General features: G+C 40.7%; 1 protein-coding gene across 4 annotated transcripts in view; it reads left to right on the top strand.

Moving 5' to 3' along the window:
* The window catches only part of VTI1A (vesicle transport through interaction with t-SNAREs 1A), a 267,292-nt gene extending 250,727 nt beyond the window's left edge, over positions 1 to 16,565 (top strand). For 2 of the 4 annotated variants that reach the window (XM_041461587.1, XM_041461585.1), the window contains one exon: positions 5,157 to 16,565. In XM_041461587.1, coding sequence (XP_041317521.1) covers positions 5,157 to 5,250 — 94 coding nt within the window. In that variant the 3' untranslated portion in view covers positions 5,251 to 16,565. The remainder of the gene's footprint in view (positions 1 to 5,156) is intronic. The other 2 variants (XM_041461589.1, XM_041461588.1) reach the window with 1 other exon arrangement.
* Positions 16,566 to 17,449: the final 884 nt, after the last annotated feature.

Here is a 17,449-nt window from a genome sequence, read left to right as displayed (position 1 = left end):
AACAAGAATATCCTTATATATAGTAATAATTGTGTCTGTCCAGAAGCTATGTAAGTATAGCGATATTACTTTAAATGCACATTTAATTTTTTCTGGTATGTTTTTCCCTATTTGACTAGACCCACACTTAGTGTTTGTTTGAATCTGCTGATTTGCACATGAATATTGGACACTTAAAAATCGTTTGCCACTGATTTGCATGCACCTATTTTCTTTCATGTTAGCAAAAACTGCCAATCATAAATAAAAGGACACAAAAAATGCAACAGCCAAGTATTCAGAGTGACCATTTAAGATGTGATTTGTATACAGAGCAAGCCTTTCTGTGCAGTAAACTGGTAGGAATCACTTCTAGTTAAATCATAAATACATATTACAGTGAAACACTGTTGGACAGTGTTCTGTCATCAATCAGTCTGTGGTCTTGAGGACACTATTTTTCAAGATGCCTCCTTTAAGAATAAAGCCCTCTGTTGTAATGAATGTATGCTAACTGATCCCCCAAGCCATTTGTTTGGTTGGTTTTTTTTTGTTGTTGTTGTTTGTTTTGTTTTTTTTTTATTTGTATCAGTGTCAGAGTTGAGCTTCTGTAGGAAATTTTTTGCAGTATTTTATTTGTAGTCCTCAAGTTAAGGACACACTCTTTATGCACCCAGAGTCTGCACTGGCTCGTTTGTATCCTGCATTTTGTTAACATGTTACTGTGATTGCTGATTTTCATGACAATTGTTATTGTACCATCAGTGCTTAATGGCAAGGCATCATTATTCAATGCTGGTCAATCAGGCACTAAGACATGTGCAAGACATCAGGCTGAACCCATATAGATGTCGTGCACTCCCCTGCTAATGAATGCAGTTTCATAAAAAGGTTTAAACACGGTTGGCATCCTTAATGTAAGGTTTGCAAAAGCTTATTTGGGAGCTGCTTTGTGTTTATACGGAGCAGATCTAAACATGGCACAAACAGAGTTATACCCGTTGTGTGTGTGTGTGTGTGTGTGAAGCTACGGACAGGCGCGAATCCTTTGGGGGTTTGAAATGTGGAACGGCAGCACAATTTCTGCCAGGGCAGCAGTGAGGGGAACAGATTTTCCAGGAACATCAGTGTTTGGTAGCGCATGTAGGACCTGTTCTGCAGAGGGGTGGTCGTCCTGTGCAGCAGGGAGGTGATCCTCAAAAGCAGATGGCATCCTGAATTTGGCACTGGCTGGAGGCACCCTCCAGCACAGCAGTGGTTGGAGATTAGGGAGTGTGACCAGAAGCCAGGATAAAGGGTCAGGCATCTGGAAAGGTGGAGCAGAAGGAAACTCGAGAGGAGAGGGATGTGCTTTCTTGCAGTGTTAGTCCAGAGTGCTCTTCCAGTGCGTCAGTTAACATTACCCCTGTGTCTGCTTTAGTTACGGTTTCTGTGTGGTTTTGCACCCAAATATTTCAGGCTGCTGTCCATAATAAACTAGATGGAGCTTGGTTTAAAAGCACAGATTTTTTGTCTCTTCTACCTCAAAGTAGAATGAGCCCTTGTGCTCCTAGAGCCTCGAGTATGAAAGGAACAGTAGACATTGGCTGTTAACGAGCTCCCGCACAGGGCTCCAGCAGAACTTGGTGTGAATTCAGTGCCTAAGCTGCATCAACTAAATGGTTAATTCATCTCATATCAACAGCACTGTGATTCATAATGTAAACTTGAGGAATCCTTGATGTTTCAGTCACACATTCCTCTTAATTTGGCCATGCATTCTTTTAAAGCTACAGTGTGCTAACTTAATAAAATGCAGCATGCAAATGCACAAGTTTTTGCCTTCAGGCATTTTAGCCATGGATGTTTCAATGGGTGTCTTCTTTCAAGTATATATTCTTTCCTAAATTATTTACCCTGTAAACATGCTTTGCATTTTCAAAGAAAAATCTGGGCTTCCTCATTCACCACATTTTGTTGAATTTAAGGTGTAATAGAGATAAAAGATTATCATCTGCTTCTTGTGAGCATGTTAGCCTTTGGGATTTTTTTGTTGCTAGCGTTAGGCCCCATTTTCTTCTCCTTTGGTATTATCACTCCCTCCCCCACTTAAATTCCTTGATGCTTTGCCTAAAGCAATACCCACTGGCAGTGTCTGGCTGTGACAGTACTATAGGCTTCCCTACAGATGGGTCCTGCCAATGCCAACCATTGTTCTACTACTGTGAGCTGGCTTGACTGTCTTGGATCACTCAAAACCCCCTTTCCTCTTCCTTTTTTCTTTACTCGAAAGGGTCGTCCTTGCCTGTTGACTTTGAGATCTGAAATGTGCTGACACCCAGGACTTGTGTTCTCTGTCTTAGCAGCAGCTCCCAGACTCGGATTTCAACAGGCACCACTGAGTCCTCCTTGGGGCTGTCCTGCTGCTGCCAAACAGCTCTGTCATTCTCCTCCCAGCCCCATCCTTTGGACAGTATGCAGTTAGTTTAATTTTACTTGCTCACTTGAAAGGAAAACAGTAAAACTCAATGTTATTATTTTTTTAAAGATATAAAATTAATCTTTAAATGTGGGCTTGAATATTAAAAGTATATAATGCTTCAGCGTAGGAATCTGTTGATAACATCCATCCTATTTCATGACTAATTTGTTCCTTTTAATATGATATTCTTTTGCTGCACTGTGCAGACTAATTCAGATTCCTAGAAATTGAACTTTGATATGTATTTCCTAGATTCACACCGTAAGTGAACCTTCAATTAGCAGATACAGGTGGTGGCTTGCCTCACTCACTGTTTTCTTGAAAAGGATTTTAGAGACGTGGACACTGATTAAATAATCTTGCAATCAGGTGTGTACTGACAGGGTATTAAAAATAAAGCATTTGGGGGACTTCATGGGGTTTTTTTTTTAATTTTTCTTTGGTTTTGCTTCTCAGACGACGGAATTATTTTTTTCGGTGGGCCAGAGATAGGAGGAGTTGATTTAAACACTCAGTATGTTATGTATGCCTTTGCCTAACTATGTGTTAGATTAAGCGAGTTTCACTCACAGTTAATCCTTTGTAAATTAGCATTATGGATGCCTTGGGGCCCACATCCCACAAATAAAATGGTTGTCAAGCCAGCTGCACTGTGTATTACTTAAGGCTGAATGTTTTAAGAGTTTTCATGCTTTTAATCTATTTCACTGCTGAGTTTCAATTTTGCTCAGTGTCCTTTCAGGAGTGATGAGGGCGAGTGAGTAAATATATATTCTGGTTTTCCTGCATTTGCCTGGGCAAATCGTTTGTTATCAGGTGCTTGGCAGAGAATGTCACACCCCACCACAAAAGAGAAGCTTGTAAGTTCAGGTGTTAAATTGAAGTGCAAACCAACAAGAACCAAAAGCCCCTAATTAGCTTTATTTTGTTTGCCTGCTACACTTTTTTTTTTTTTAGGGAAATAAAGAGTGAGAAACATCCGTCGCTCCTCCTCATCCTTTTGGCAGAGTAAATATTGCCTGTTAAGTTTGAATTAGCTGTCATCGCGAAAGAATTAATGCTGTGGTTGAGCCTTTCTAGTGAGGAAGGGAAAAATAAACGAGACAGATCTTAGTTCAGCTTTAAGTGATAAATGAGGACAAAGCAGCCCATTCATCTCCTGCTAGGAAAGTGGACACAAACACTAAAGCAGTTTTGCGGAAGACGTGTCAGCAAATGTGATCATTTTGTAACCTGTCAGGAGGATAGAGAGCTAGTCCTTTTAGAGTGTCACAGGGGAGGGTGTCTGTCTGATGTGACAGTTTTCATCCATCCATTTACTGCTTTTCCTTTAGGTGGGGGGTAAGCAAGGAGAGGGCTGGAGTTGGTTAAAACTGCATTTTTCTTTACACTTTCCAGTATAATTTATATGTATATCCACCCGCATCCAAATGAAAAACATTTACCAAGAAAAACTCCCCTCTGCTCTCTGGAGTTTCTTCGCTCTTTCACTGCGTGAAATATGCTCATTTTAACACATTACATTCCCTGTCTTCAAGTTGTACTTGGCTTGATGTTTCACAAAACACAGTTTTAGCTCTTCTTACCATTGTTTGCTTCTTGCAGACTTTGTTTTGTTTTGTTTTGCAGAAGCATGAGAAAAAATGTATAACTTGGGGTGCTTTTATTGCACTTCGTTGTTGGGATTTTTTTGCTATACCTCTCCAATTCTGATTATAAGCTTAATGTACAAGTATATTTTGCAAAAGTCCCTATTTATGAAGAGCCTGTGAAAATATTCTTCCTTCTCTGTGAAAATGGAATAACAAACAGTGAATTCTTACAATCCAAAATCCTCCTATAAAATGCCTCAAATGCTACTGTTTCTTGATTTAGTAATTTGAATTGACCTATTAATTTTAGGAAAAATCTGAAGTGATGTGATGACTGATTTTAGAAGCAGGAATTTCTCCCAAAAAAAATGGAAAAATATTAGGACTTTCTACTTCTGGCATCTTTTTATTTTCACTAATCTTTATTTTTTTCATACTACATAAAAATGTAACATTGCCTATTACCATAAGTAAAGGTATGCTACAGAGACAAGAGATGCTTTTACAACATAAGCTTCACAGTTTGACACTTGCTTCTTTATATCATCCTTTTCTTCAAAACTATCTTTTGTACTTTTCCCTTGGTATTTTAGTACAAGTGAGTATCTCATTGACATGTGTTTCCTTGAAATCTTGTTCCTTAATAGTAAAATCCCTTGAAAATTAATAAATTCTTTCTTTCCAGATTAAAACTACTGAAGATTTCAGAATGGTTTTTAAAAATATAAAGATATTTACTATCACAGACCACCCTGCTTGGATTGCATTGACTCAACACTATTATTTTTCATTTGTTCTTAGAAGGTTAATAAATTGGAATATAATTTATTTAATTTATTCTAATATGTATATAAATGTATGCATAATTCAGAAAATTCTTCTTCTTTCTTGAATACAAAAGTTGTATTTAATAGCCACATAAAGATATGGTTGAAAGCACTGGAAATTGGCAAAAGTAAAAAATAGTCAAGATACACAAGATGGTAGAGGGAATACTGAATTTGTGGTCACATGTGTTTTCTCCAGTTCTTTTGTACACTTCATTTTATATTTTTTATATATATTCTGCTGTTTTATTTTGTTTTATTCACTGCAATTTTTTTCTCTCTTCTGCTTTTTTCCAGGATCATCCAAAACCGGATTTTGATCGTTGTGCTGGCAGTCATCATCATCTTCACCACCATGATGGCTATTTATTTTTCTGTCAGGGGACGCTGATATCTTTGTTCTTCACTAAACAGCAACAAACTGCTTGTTCTGAGTAATTAAGACAAAGTGGTCACATGAATCATTCTCTTGCACTGACAGAGTCTCCCTCTCTTTTCCACTCTTCAACTCAGGTGCAAGTGGTGTAAAATATTTTGTATTATTGATGGCATAGTTGATGGCATGTGGGGCTATTTTTTTCTTACATATTTGTCCTTATCTGAGTGTTTTCAGGATCTTAATATTTGTTGGAGTGAGGGCTTGTTCTGTTATAAAAAGAATTAATGTGTGTCGAATTCACCCACAGACAACTGATCTGTAAGTTGCCAGAGTTTCGTGAGGGAAGAGGGGTCTTTGCACTTTTCTTGTGCTGTGCAGGGTGTATGAATATCAAGCAGTGTCTGACCTTCTGTAATTTAGAATATAAGTAAAGCAGAGACCAAATGATGTAGAAAGTGAACCTGTCTCCTGTGACTAACTCCCAATCGTGCATTATCATAGTAGATGTAACCTGGTTAAGAACAGTAGCTAGTTTTAAAAAGGGAGCAACCTTAGGATGGTGTTTAATATATGATGTAAATCCAAAACTCAATTTAACAATTTTTTGTTTAAAGTTAGGCTTTCTCTTCTGCTTATTCCAAACAATTCCCCTTTCATCAAGATCATGAAAACACATCACTTATTTAAAATGTAGTTGTGCCTACAGCCCATATGTTGAATCTCTTTTAAATCTTCCAGTGTTGATATATGTACTGATAAGCATTACACACTAGGCCCTTAATGAAGATATTTTAAAATACTTATCTATTTGTTGCTGATTGAAAAGAGATCTTAAGTAATAGTTCGGCAACAAATGTGTGATTATAGTGCATTAAACAATCTAGATTTTTAATACTGGCCTGGCTATGTTGAGACTGCATGTTGGAGTATTTTGAGTGTATTAAATTCTGATGTGATATTCCCCTTTTTAAACAGAAACTGTAAAAATGTTAATTTATATATGCTTTTAGCTGATATAATATATCATAGTTTCATCTACCTCTGTGTACATAAGCTGTTTCTCTTTTCCCATTGGCTGTGCTTCTCCTTTTAGACAGGTTGAGGTCATTTGGCTTATATTTAAGTTTGCAGCTACAACAAAGGTCTATCACTGGTGATATGGTAAAGTTCATATTAACTTTTAAATTCATTATTTGCAATCCCTTACAAATATTGCAAATGAAGAGGAATATTAAGCCCTTGAAATTAAGCCATTAAATGTTTCTGAAAGATGTTCAAAGAAACAAAAATCTGGTGACTTTTAAATTCCCCCCACATTAGGCAGGAGCTGAGCCCTGAATTTTCATGTGTGCCTTAGTACTTTTGGGATTTTGGCATCCCTGTGGACTCTACCAATTTGCTGTGCTGTCCTTGGAGGCTGATTTTGGCCCTAAATGTCATTGTTTTCTCTACATAGAAACAAATAACTCCGTTAAAAGGATGTGGTACTGATGCCACAGCTAAGACATAGAAAGAGGGTGATAAATGTAGAATAAAAGGATCCACAGGAAAAATGCTACTCACTGAAACAAATGCAAGCATGTAGGGTCAGCTCTACTGTCTGAGTGTTACATGCAGCTCACAACAAAGTTTAGAGGTGGTTTTTGTACTGGGTTTCTCTACCAGCTTATGTCACTGGCCGCAGGATGTGCTGGAACAAAAGTTCCTGGGTAGTCCAGACCCAGGTTTCAGAAGGTGTTGCTCTGTGCAGCACAGTAATGTTCATCTCCTCACCTTGATGGCCCTGCACTGTCACAAGATCATGGGACCCCCCCTGGCCTCCTCCTGGGGCATCCTCTGGTTTCAGCCTTGTCAGGTGTGTGGCATTTACCCCGTGGCTCTCAGACACAGAAAGACTTGGGTGTTCAGCTTCCAGCCTTCAGGCACAACATGCACTCAAACTGAGCCTTTGGGTTGTGTAAGCAGAGCTCTGGCCATTAGCTTCCAGTGATGGCACAGAGCTGAGTTCAGACAAATTAGGAGGAAGCCTGGCAGCATTACAGATATTTATCCTCAGCTCGGCAAATTAGGAGATGCATATTTTGTAAAGCAGAAAACTGTCAAGAAGGAAATCTTAAGCTCCGTCTGTTGCCTAGACATTCTCTGCATTGCCTCAATAATTTAACTATCATGGGAATTGATTCATGACTACTGATCTTAACAGTGACCTATGACTAGGTTTTGCCCTCTATCTAGCCACCTGCTGGAATCAGCAAAAAGCTGAAAGGAAGCTAGTTTTCCTTATCCCAGTATAAATCTAGGGCATAGTGTCACATCAGATACATCCACTCAGATAGGAATGAGGGAGAGAGAGAGACTGCCACGCAAAGCCTTCATCTTCACTTTTGATGAGCCCGCCATCGCTATGTTTCTCATGCTAACGTGTTAATAACTCTTCTGTGCCTGCTTTGCATCCTCATGTACTCCCCACATGTAAAATAGCGCTCAGGTGGACACTACATCTTCAAAACACATTATTCCTCTTCTCTCGCCCCTGTTCATTTGGCCTGGGAAGTGTGCAGGAGAGATTCACCAAATCCACACATTTTGGTGGGAATTCAGTGACTTCAACTGAGAGCACAGCCCCAACCACCCACAGGTAGTATGACACCCCCAGGTCCAGGCTTCCCCTGGACTAGTTTGGTCACATTTACAGCACATCTCTGAATGAATCCAAGTGCTTACAAATGTAAACCTCAAAGAGCAAAGTGTTTCTAATGATGCCAGCCTTTGTGGAGAAACGACAAATTAAAAAACGCACGCGTGGTGCTGTGTGCGAAATCCACCCCTGCTAAACAGCTGGGCTCACAGAATAAATAAACTAATTCTGCACTGATACAAAATCAAAAGCAATTTAATTAAAGACTCTTAAGTTTTAAAGGGTTTTAAATGCTATACGTTTTGGGGAAATATCAGAAAATGTAGCTTGACTGACGTCAGTTCCCATCTCTGGGATGGGAGGCCATTTGCTATTCTGTTTAAGGCAGGCTGGATTGTCTTATTTTGGAGCCAGCTTGGTGGGGGGTTTTCTTTGCTGCTGCTTCAGAGCTCTGAGCTTCAAAGGCTGAAATTAATGGTGAACAAAATTGTGCGGCTCTGACCATCCCATGCGGGGCAAACCCATCGAGGGTTATCATTAAGTAAAGAAATAAAGAAAAAAAAACCCTGCCAGTTCCAAGAAAACCTCATCAGATAATGACCTCTGTGATTGGGTTTTCATTACCAAACAGCATCCAGAGATTGTCTGCCCCACAGAAGAAAAAAAAAAAAAAGAAAAGAAAAAGAAAGAAAAAGCAACTGTGTCTCTCTCTCTTTCTCTCTCTCGCTCTCTCTCTCCTTTTTTTTTTGCACATCTTTTCTTTAAACCTGTCAGATCATTTCAGTATTTCAAATCCGAGGAAAACAGCCTGCCTGCTGCTGTATTTGAAGTTGTAATGGTGTCAAAAAGTCACGACTGACTGACAGCCGTCAGTCCCAGAGGAGCTCATTAAATCATAAAAACTTGACAAGGAAATAATTGAGCATCACTGGCAACTTGGCGCCTGTTTAGACGTTTTTATTTTCTTTCATTATTAGTCCCCACCATTACGTTCATTAACAAATTGCATTAAACAACTGTTAAGGGCTAATGATTTGTTTATCGCTTTTTTTTTATTATTATTATTATTATTTAAACATTAGCTGCGTCATGTGGTACCTCAGCAGCCTCATACTATCATCTGACTGAATATTTTTCCACTCAGAGCTCTGGGTACTGCTGGAATATGAAATAGATTATTCATTACCCTCCTCTTTGCCACTGATTTGGTTTCATGTAGCGTCTTCCACAGAGAAAGATGAAAACTTGTCAAAAATAGGTTATATCTTATTCTAAGGGCAACAATAGCAGCAGGTACAGGCACACTTTAATATTTAATTAAGGCTGATGTTAACCCCTTTAAATGACTTTAGCTGTGAGTAATATTCAAGTGCAGAAGAGAAAAATAATGGTACTTAATTTGCAAACTGTACAGCAGGCATTCATCTTTGAGTTACTAGCAAATTTATAGAATAATTTTAAATAATGAAATTTCCAGTCATAAATATTTATATCCACTCTTTTTTTTTCCTTTTAAATACGTAGTCCTAAATGAACCACTTTTGCACACATCCTAAATAAAAAAAAAATCCATGTCCCTTTCTTTTTTTTTGTTTTGAACTGCACCACTCATATTTCAAAATCTGGTAGGACTTTTGTAGGGGGGGAAAGAGCTACATGTGGATCCCCAGTAAAGTTGTTAGCTGTGGCAATGTCTTACACAGTTCTGTTCCTAGCAACTTGACAGCTTATGATAAACTCAAGGAGGATGTGGGTTCTGGCTTTTTTTTTTTTTCGTTTGGAGGGGACAGCATGTGTTTTGACATTTTTTTGGTTTTTATATGAAACCATGGGAAGATTTTGTTTTGAAACAGATATTTAAACTGCTACTTTTTATAGGAGAAAAAGTATTTATCTCTAAGTATATTTTCTCTGTGTAGTTGCAGTTGTTGGTTGTAAATAATCCTCTTAAGGAAGGAGAAGCTTCAGGAGAATTTTAAGACGGTAAAAAAAGAAACAGTCAAAGGCAGGGTATGTGTTAGGCTCCCTTTGCTTTATAATAGTCAGTCTTTGATCTTTTCTTATTCAATACATCTGAATGCAGTTTGCATTCGGTGGGTCCCTGTGCAGGGATGACGGCAGAAATGGTGAGCGAGGTGTGATGACGTATCACAGGATGCTGCAGAGCAAATCCATCCGAGTCCACGATGCTCCCTCACGCTTCCTTGGGATAATTTGTCACTTCTGGAGTCACGTGGGGAAAGAGGCATGTAGCAGGTGAATATTTCATCAGCTACTGCCTGGCAGTGGGTTTTTGTGCATGTTAAGCAGTGGCACACCAGCTCCTCAGCGTGCCCACAGCCTGGCCTGGGTGCACAATCCTGGCCTGCCCATGTTGGGAAACAGAGGTGCACATTGAGAAGCACTTTAGCATCTTCCACTGCTGTCTTTTATTTGTCACACATAAATAATGAAGGCATCTACAGGGCAGGGGAGGAAGAGCTTATACACTGAGAACCAGTGAACTTGTGCACTCTTCATCCCTTCATCCAAACAACTGCCTTTGGCGTGAATAACGGCGCAGCTGATATGAAGCTCTGTATTGATCCATTGCTCAGGAAGGTCCACTGGTAGTTCCTTGGACTTTTCCTGGAGGTATGGCTGTAACAGGTTGGTACTGTTGCTTCTGTCTGCATCTCACAGCAGACAAGTTCAGCAGGGACACACACAGAGAGGGGGAGCTCCCAGCCCTCGCTCTTTGCAGCTGTCTCCCACTAGCACAGAGACGTGATTACCTCTCCTGGCTGGAAAGCCTGCTTGGGAGACTGTTGTGCACATGTATGAGTTAAATGGTGTCTGCAATTGGAGAGGCATCCCAGGGTGGATTTGGAAATAGTCTGCTTTTCCCCAGGCAACAATAATTTGGAAAAAAACCCCTAGATATTCTATAACTGTTGCTTATTCTGTGGGGTAGGCTCAGTGTGAGGAGTTGTGTCCCACAGCTGGTATCTCTCCACCACCCAGGCACTGTGGTGTTTTGGGGAGCTGCTGCAGATTCATCCTGGAGTTATGGCAGTGCAGCCTGGGTGTTCCCTTGGTGTTTTGGCTTTATCACAAGAAGAAATACCAGGTGGTGGTGGTGGCATAACCGATGAAGGATGTGGACTCTGCAAGGCAATGTTAGGTTTCTCACAAGGCTGGTGCCTGTTCATTGATGGGATGTTCAGGAGCGTGCAAAGTGAAGGCATTCCCTGGATGTCTGTCCTGCCAGAAAGCAGTGTTGGAAAGTAGAAGCTTTACACATTTTCAAGGGCCTTAAGTGGTTCTGAGCCATTAAACTCTGTACAGGAAAGGGGCTGTCCCTGCTGTCCTGTGGCCAGAGAGGTCTGGAGCGGGCTGCCAAGCCTGCACTGCCAGTGTTATGGTGCATGCATCCTGCTGGCTGCCATGTTGTGACTGCTCTCCTGGACCAAACCCAAAGAAAACCTTCTACTGCTGCTTCTTTGTTCAGTTGCTTTCTCCGTTCAGACCCATGACCTTGTCCGGTCAGCACTGTCCCCAGTGAACATGATCGCTGCTTCTGTGGATTTAATGAACTTTCCAGCTCTCTTCTGCAGCCAGCTAAGTAACACTGCTTGTTGCCTGAGCTGCATGTCCTGCCTGCATGTATTTGTGTGTACATACTCCTTTTGTTGATACTGCTTACAGGAGTTGCTGCCAGGCATGCCTTCCAGGGAAGCAAAAAAATACCCTGTGAGTTTACCACACCACTAGAAAACTTGCTTTTAAATAAAAAATAATATTTAATCTTCTCTTCCTAGAAGAAACAGGCTAGTGTCTTTGCTCTGTCTCATTTGATGAATTTGTCTTCCTATCTGCTGCCAAGTTGGAGCTTTTGACCAAACTCAGCCAAATGTAATAGGAGAGCAGAACTCTCGAAAATTTCTTTCAGTTTCAGGAAATCATCAGCCAAGAGGAGAGATGTCCCACTGGCATCCTCACCAAGAGAGGCTGCAGCATGACATCCACCCAAATTGGACACTACCTAGGAGGAAGAAATTATAAATGCCTCTCTCCCCAGGAAAAGCTCACATCCTATTTAGATACTAGAGAATCCAACCCTGAGGAAACAAGGCCTCATTAGTGTCATTGCTGGAGGAACTACTTAATTAAAGGACAACAGAGTTGAGAGCATTGTTATTGTAGGCCTTTGTTCCTTACACCTGGTCATTTCCATTGATGTAAAATGTCATCTTTCTGATCTGGTAGCATTTTGCACCCACTTTAGACAAGTATTCCTGGCCAGCTGAGGAGGTGCAGAGCAGGGAAGAATCAGACCTTATTACCAGAGGTAATTATAGCCTCACCTACCCATCAGGCGAAGGGTGTACACCTCTATTAGCCAGGGCTCCCACAAAGAGAACAAAGGCTGGCTGGAAAGTGGGAGCCACCCAGGGAGCATCCCTGTGTCCAGCTACAGCACTCTGGGGCAGAAGGCCTGCTGGGGAGGTCATGACCACAGGCTCCCTCCTTTCCTGTCTCCTGCCTGCTTTCCTGGCGTTAAATCCAACTTGCCTCAGCAATACTGGGGAAGGCCATGAGATGGGGAGACTAAAACAGGGAACAGTACCATCACTGAGGAAATCAGCTCTCAGTTAAAATGCTAAAGGAGGTAGGGGGTGGCTTTCAAAGCTTGTCTCAGCAACTAGCCTAATTCTATTTTCAAAAGCCACTGTTGAGTGCTTTTGAAAATTTCATCCTAGATGCTTGGCTCAAAGACCTTAACCAAAGATTTTTTTTTTTCTCTGCTATACGAAAGCTAAATATAAACCAACATTATTGAACAAAAACCTAACAAAACCGCTGTTGCAGGTCTAGAAAAATCTTTACTCAGAAAATCAAATTATTGGAGACCAGCATCTGAAGTGTCCTTCAGTCTTGGATGCCTATTGTTTTGTGTAAACAGTTTGGCATACAAAAAAATATATTTCTAACAGCAAACATTTGCTTTCTATTCTTTTTGACTTTTCCTATTTGCCTTTTGTTCTCCTGCCCTCAGAAAATCATGACCTGAGTGTCTCCAGATGAGCAGCTGAAGTTGCTTTAGAACACGTGGATCAGTCTATTTTACCCATTCAAGTAGGTGCATATGTGTCTCTGCTGTTTGAACAGCATCTTAATGACTTTTCCGCTGATTGCCTCTGGACCACAGGCAAGTAATAAAGCTGGCCTGTGCCTCAGTTTACCCACCACAATTTCATTAATGCTAACCTACCTCACGAGGTGGTGTAATGTTTAATATATAATGTGCTCTGTAATCCCTGGATTAAATGTATTATGTAAGTGAAAAGCACCCATTTGATGTGTATGTAAATGCTGCAGTATTATAGGTAGGAGGGTCATTTGGGTGCAAGTGTAATACAAGTGCTGGCAAAAGGCAAAAGGGATTCCATTGTATTGACTTATTTTTAAAGAGCTTTTTATTTACTGAAATGCTCTGGACACCCAGAAAGAGAGACATTCCTCACTAAGCAGCTCTGCTGTTTCATCTGTCTTGGAGTGCTTTGATAAATGGATTGAAACTTGTCAGCTTTTCCTGTAGTTTCTGAGACTCCCTCTGGAAACTGTGTTGAAATGTTATTATTGTAACTTCTTAGAGCACTACTTAATGAATTGTAACAGATATCCCTGCGAGTCCCGCGGATGCTGTGAGGACTGCTCTTCCTCTCCTTCTCGCTGCAGGAGCAAACCAGTGCCACACAAACACGTGGCACAGAGCGCACGTCCCCGGCCACCACAAGCAGCTGGTCTGTCACAGGGACAGCACTTCTCACCTACATAAGGCTTCAGCCCCAGCCTGGTGTCCTGGTTGTGTGGCCAGCAGGGCTCCAAGGTTGTAGGACATAGCTAGATATCACTTGAGTTAAAGATGGATTTGATCTTTTAAGAACCTTAAGGAGGACAATGAATCAGTTTGATCAGTGTTGGTTATTTCCTCTGTCTCTAGGATGAGATGTTTTGGTTTTTATGCAGTGCCTGAGCTGTCCTGCAACTTGGACTTGTGACTTGGGTGCTGTTGGACAGTCTGAACTCACACCACCCACAGGTGTCACCTGCCCTCAGAGCAGCTCTTTCTTTCTCAGGCAGACAGTGGTTATGTGATGTTACCACATGGGCACATGAGATGGATGGAGAGGGTGTGGCACCTCCTCTAAAGCACAGGACTGACCCAGAAGATCTGCTTGAGGAAATCTGCAGAGAAGGTGGTCAGAGGTGCCTGACAGGAACGTCTATAGTGTGGAACTAGAGGTTAGAAAGAAGTAAATCATCTTGGGTCATCTTGGACTCCAGTAATGTTCTACCCTGTTGCGTCCCACAGTGGAGCAATGGGATGTCATAGTGACCTCTTTATTTCCTACCTCCAACCTATTCAAAGGAATCTTTTTCCTCCTCTGCTCTCTCTGGAGGGGTGTTGTGACCCCTGATGTGCTCGGTTTGGCAGCTTGGTTGTGCTGGATAGGCTTGAGGGTCCTTGTCCTGATGCAAGGGTCACTTGAGAGTTTAGAAATTTTTTTATGTTTTTTTTTTTTTTTTAACTTTTTCATTGGGTTTCAGCTGTCCTTGTTTTTTGTAAGAATACAAAACCGAGTTGTTGATACTCAGGTTGCCATGAGGTGTGACATTGCCAAGCAAGCACACCCCACAGCATCACAGCTGTACCCCTTGCCCTGCATGGTTTGCCCACAGTAGACAGTGCTACCCATCTCCATCATAATTTTCTCTTGAAAAATAAGTGTGTGCCTTCCCCTTGCCTCCAAATATGAACGTAGGTCATCCTGATTGAGGTCTTCAGGAAGAGAGGAGGGAAAGTTTGAAGGAGGTCATGGCCTGTGTGGTGTAGGATCAGAACTATGAGGTGACTGGTTATAGGTCACTTCAGCAAGGCCTCAGAGGTGCCTCCATTGCCCTCAGCACTTTGAAGCCATCTTTGATTGTTCTCAACCTTTTACTTCACTTTTTATTAACATTTTACATATTAAAATTTGTGTAGGCAGCCAGAAGAGAGCAGCATCTACACAATACTTGATGCAATGGAGAGGATTAGGAATTAGTGGCTCAGTTCTTTGGGACCTGAACTGGTGGGCTGTGGGGGTGGTAAAGTGTCTTTTCTTTACATTTTAAAAGTACTTCCACTTTCTTTCTGTGTGTTGTCACTAAAATACAGCCTATGTCCAATACTGACTTGTGGTCTCAGCTGATAGTTTCAAAAAATTAAATATAACCAGGGTTACCTTGGAGTTTTTGCTGAGCTGTTCACATTTGCTTTTAAAGCTTCTTCCCTCTTCTCAGACAGACCAAACCTTTTAGTTCCCATACCTAGATACAGTAACACCAAAGTAAGAAATTATTTTCAAAATAACTACCAGTGAATTGGGATTTTTCAGCCGCCCTTGCGTGAAATTCCTCCAGTATTTTTATTCACAAAAGGAATGCTCTGGGAAGCAAACCTGCTAAAGTTGCCTCTGTTTATTCCTTCCAAAGTGAAATTATCCATGTCCTTTTTTCCCCTGTGAGATCCTGGAGGAAACTGTCTGCACACACACATTGACACATCTTTGGTGCATTCCATACGAGCCAGTGAAATTACACCAGAAATATGAATTTAGCCCACACAGTGTGTGCACGCTGTGCTGTCCATACAGGACATACACAGACACACCCTGGCAAACCCTCCCATTTAAATTTCAGAATAAGACATTCAAGACAATGTGTTTCCCTTCCTGATTGTGTTCTGTACGCTTTTCTCAAAAAAAAAAAAAAAGAAAAAAAAAAAAAAAAAAAAAAAAAAGAAAAAAAAGGTATTCTGTGAATTGTACCACTTAATAAAAATATTTGACGTGGGTTTAGTTGTTTTGAATATTGAGGTTTTTGAAATCTCAGTAATTGTCATGATTGCTGTGTGTAATAGAAATTAGAAGGAAGTCTGTGTTTTGGCTTTGAAGCTACCTACTTCTAAGAGTACATTTTTTTAAGTTTTCTTTTTAAGGTGCTTCTTCATGCCCCAGCTAAACTTTCCCCAGATTACGTGTTAGCTATCATAGCCGTTCTATAGTTAGATTTTAATCAGCCTCCGTACACAGTAATGTTAAACACTGAAAGAGCTACTAATTAATCGCCTTTCTCTATGTAACAGAGAGATAAATATCCATCCCAGAGGAATTGTAATTTCATGGTTTCTAATGATGGTTAGATTACATTATCTGGATCACTTAGGCTGTGGGTGTCATAAAAAATGCTCAAAGTCATTTATATTCAGTTTAATTTTTTTTTTAACTTTGTAAGCCTGAGAAAATAATGCGATGTTAGCAAGTCTGTTTCATATTTTAGTTAAATATACCTTTGTTGCACTGACTGAATGGATTCAGATGACAGTGACAAACTCAGTTCTTTTCTATTTAACATGCACCTTCTGCAATCAAATTAACAATGTACAAATCTTCATCGGGCTGCTGCAGAAGAGTCTGTTGAATTCCTCAGCGTTGTTAAGCTTTGGGGAAAGGTTTTCCTTTTGGATGTCCATTGGCAATGAGTGTTTTCTGCTAATTCTTGTACGTTCTGTAAAGTCTTGGTTGTCTGTCTTGAACCAGGAATTAACTGGACTTTTGGGTTGTATCAGGCTGTGGCTCAAATAAAATAATAAAATCCAAGAGCAGTGTGAAGTTCTCGTTTTCCCCTCCCCACTTCTAAGTGATTGGAGTCCATGCACGACTTTGGCTCCTGGAGATCTGAATCCACGTCACACTTAAATTTGGTAGCCACAAGAATATTAAAAAAAAAAAGAATCCTACTCCATGTGTACACTGTAATAGCTAATAGTTGCATATTTTGAAATTCTGCTCATTCATATTTAAAAGGCTGAGTCTTCTTTGAACTGCTGTGTTGGAGGGGGAAGTTAATTGTTTCTGAATGAGGATGATACTCCCTTTCCATATCAATTATGCGTGCTGCTGCGAATTATCAATAATCCTCACTCCCAAACTCCGCCGGTCGCAGTTCTGCACCAGGCGCGTGCGCTCGCATGAAGTTGCCCGGGCTCCGGGGCTGCAGCCCCTCCCTGCACCCGCTGGGAGCCAGACGTGGGAGGGAACCCCAGAGGAGCAAGGTGAGAGAAAGAAATGCAGTATTTCCAAGAGAGAGTTTGTCACCAGTTAGCTAAAATTGCTTCTGAAGTTTTGCTGGCAACTGTTTTACATGTCTGACTTGGTGACGAAGGAACTGTGCTGTCTTAATAGAGAACTCCAGAACTTCAGAAGGGTTTCTCCTTGTTTGAATGCACAGCACAATGAATTTGTACCCACAGAGCATTCACCACTTACATTTCAAAACCTACAGCACACTAAACGTGAAACTTTTGTTCAAATTTCAAGGATTTTGACAGCCCAAGTGAATAGACACTGCCTATTGATTTTTCCCTTACAATGACTCTTGGATAACCTATTTTCTCATTTATTTTTAACGACAGCTCATGAGATTTTACAGCAATTCTGCCCAACCTCCTAATATCAAAATCCCTCCTTGACCCTGAAAATTGTA

The sequence above is a fragment of the Pyrgilauda ruficollis genome, unplaced genomic scaffold (assembly GCF_017590135.1).
Source record: "Pyrgilauda ruficollis isolate IOZ18807 unplaced genomic scaffold, ASM1759013v1 scaffold15, whole genome shotgun sequence".
Classification (NCBI taxonomy): Eukaryota; Metazoa; Chordata; class Aves; order Passeriformes; family Passeridae; genus Pyrgilauda; species Pyrgilauda ruficollis.
Note: the sequence above shows the minus strand (reverse complement) of the source record. Positions and strands in the feature narration are given on the sequence as shown.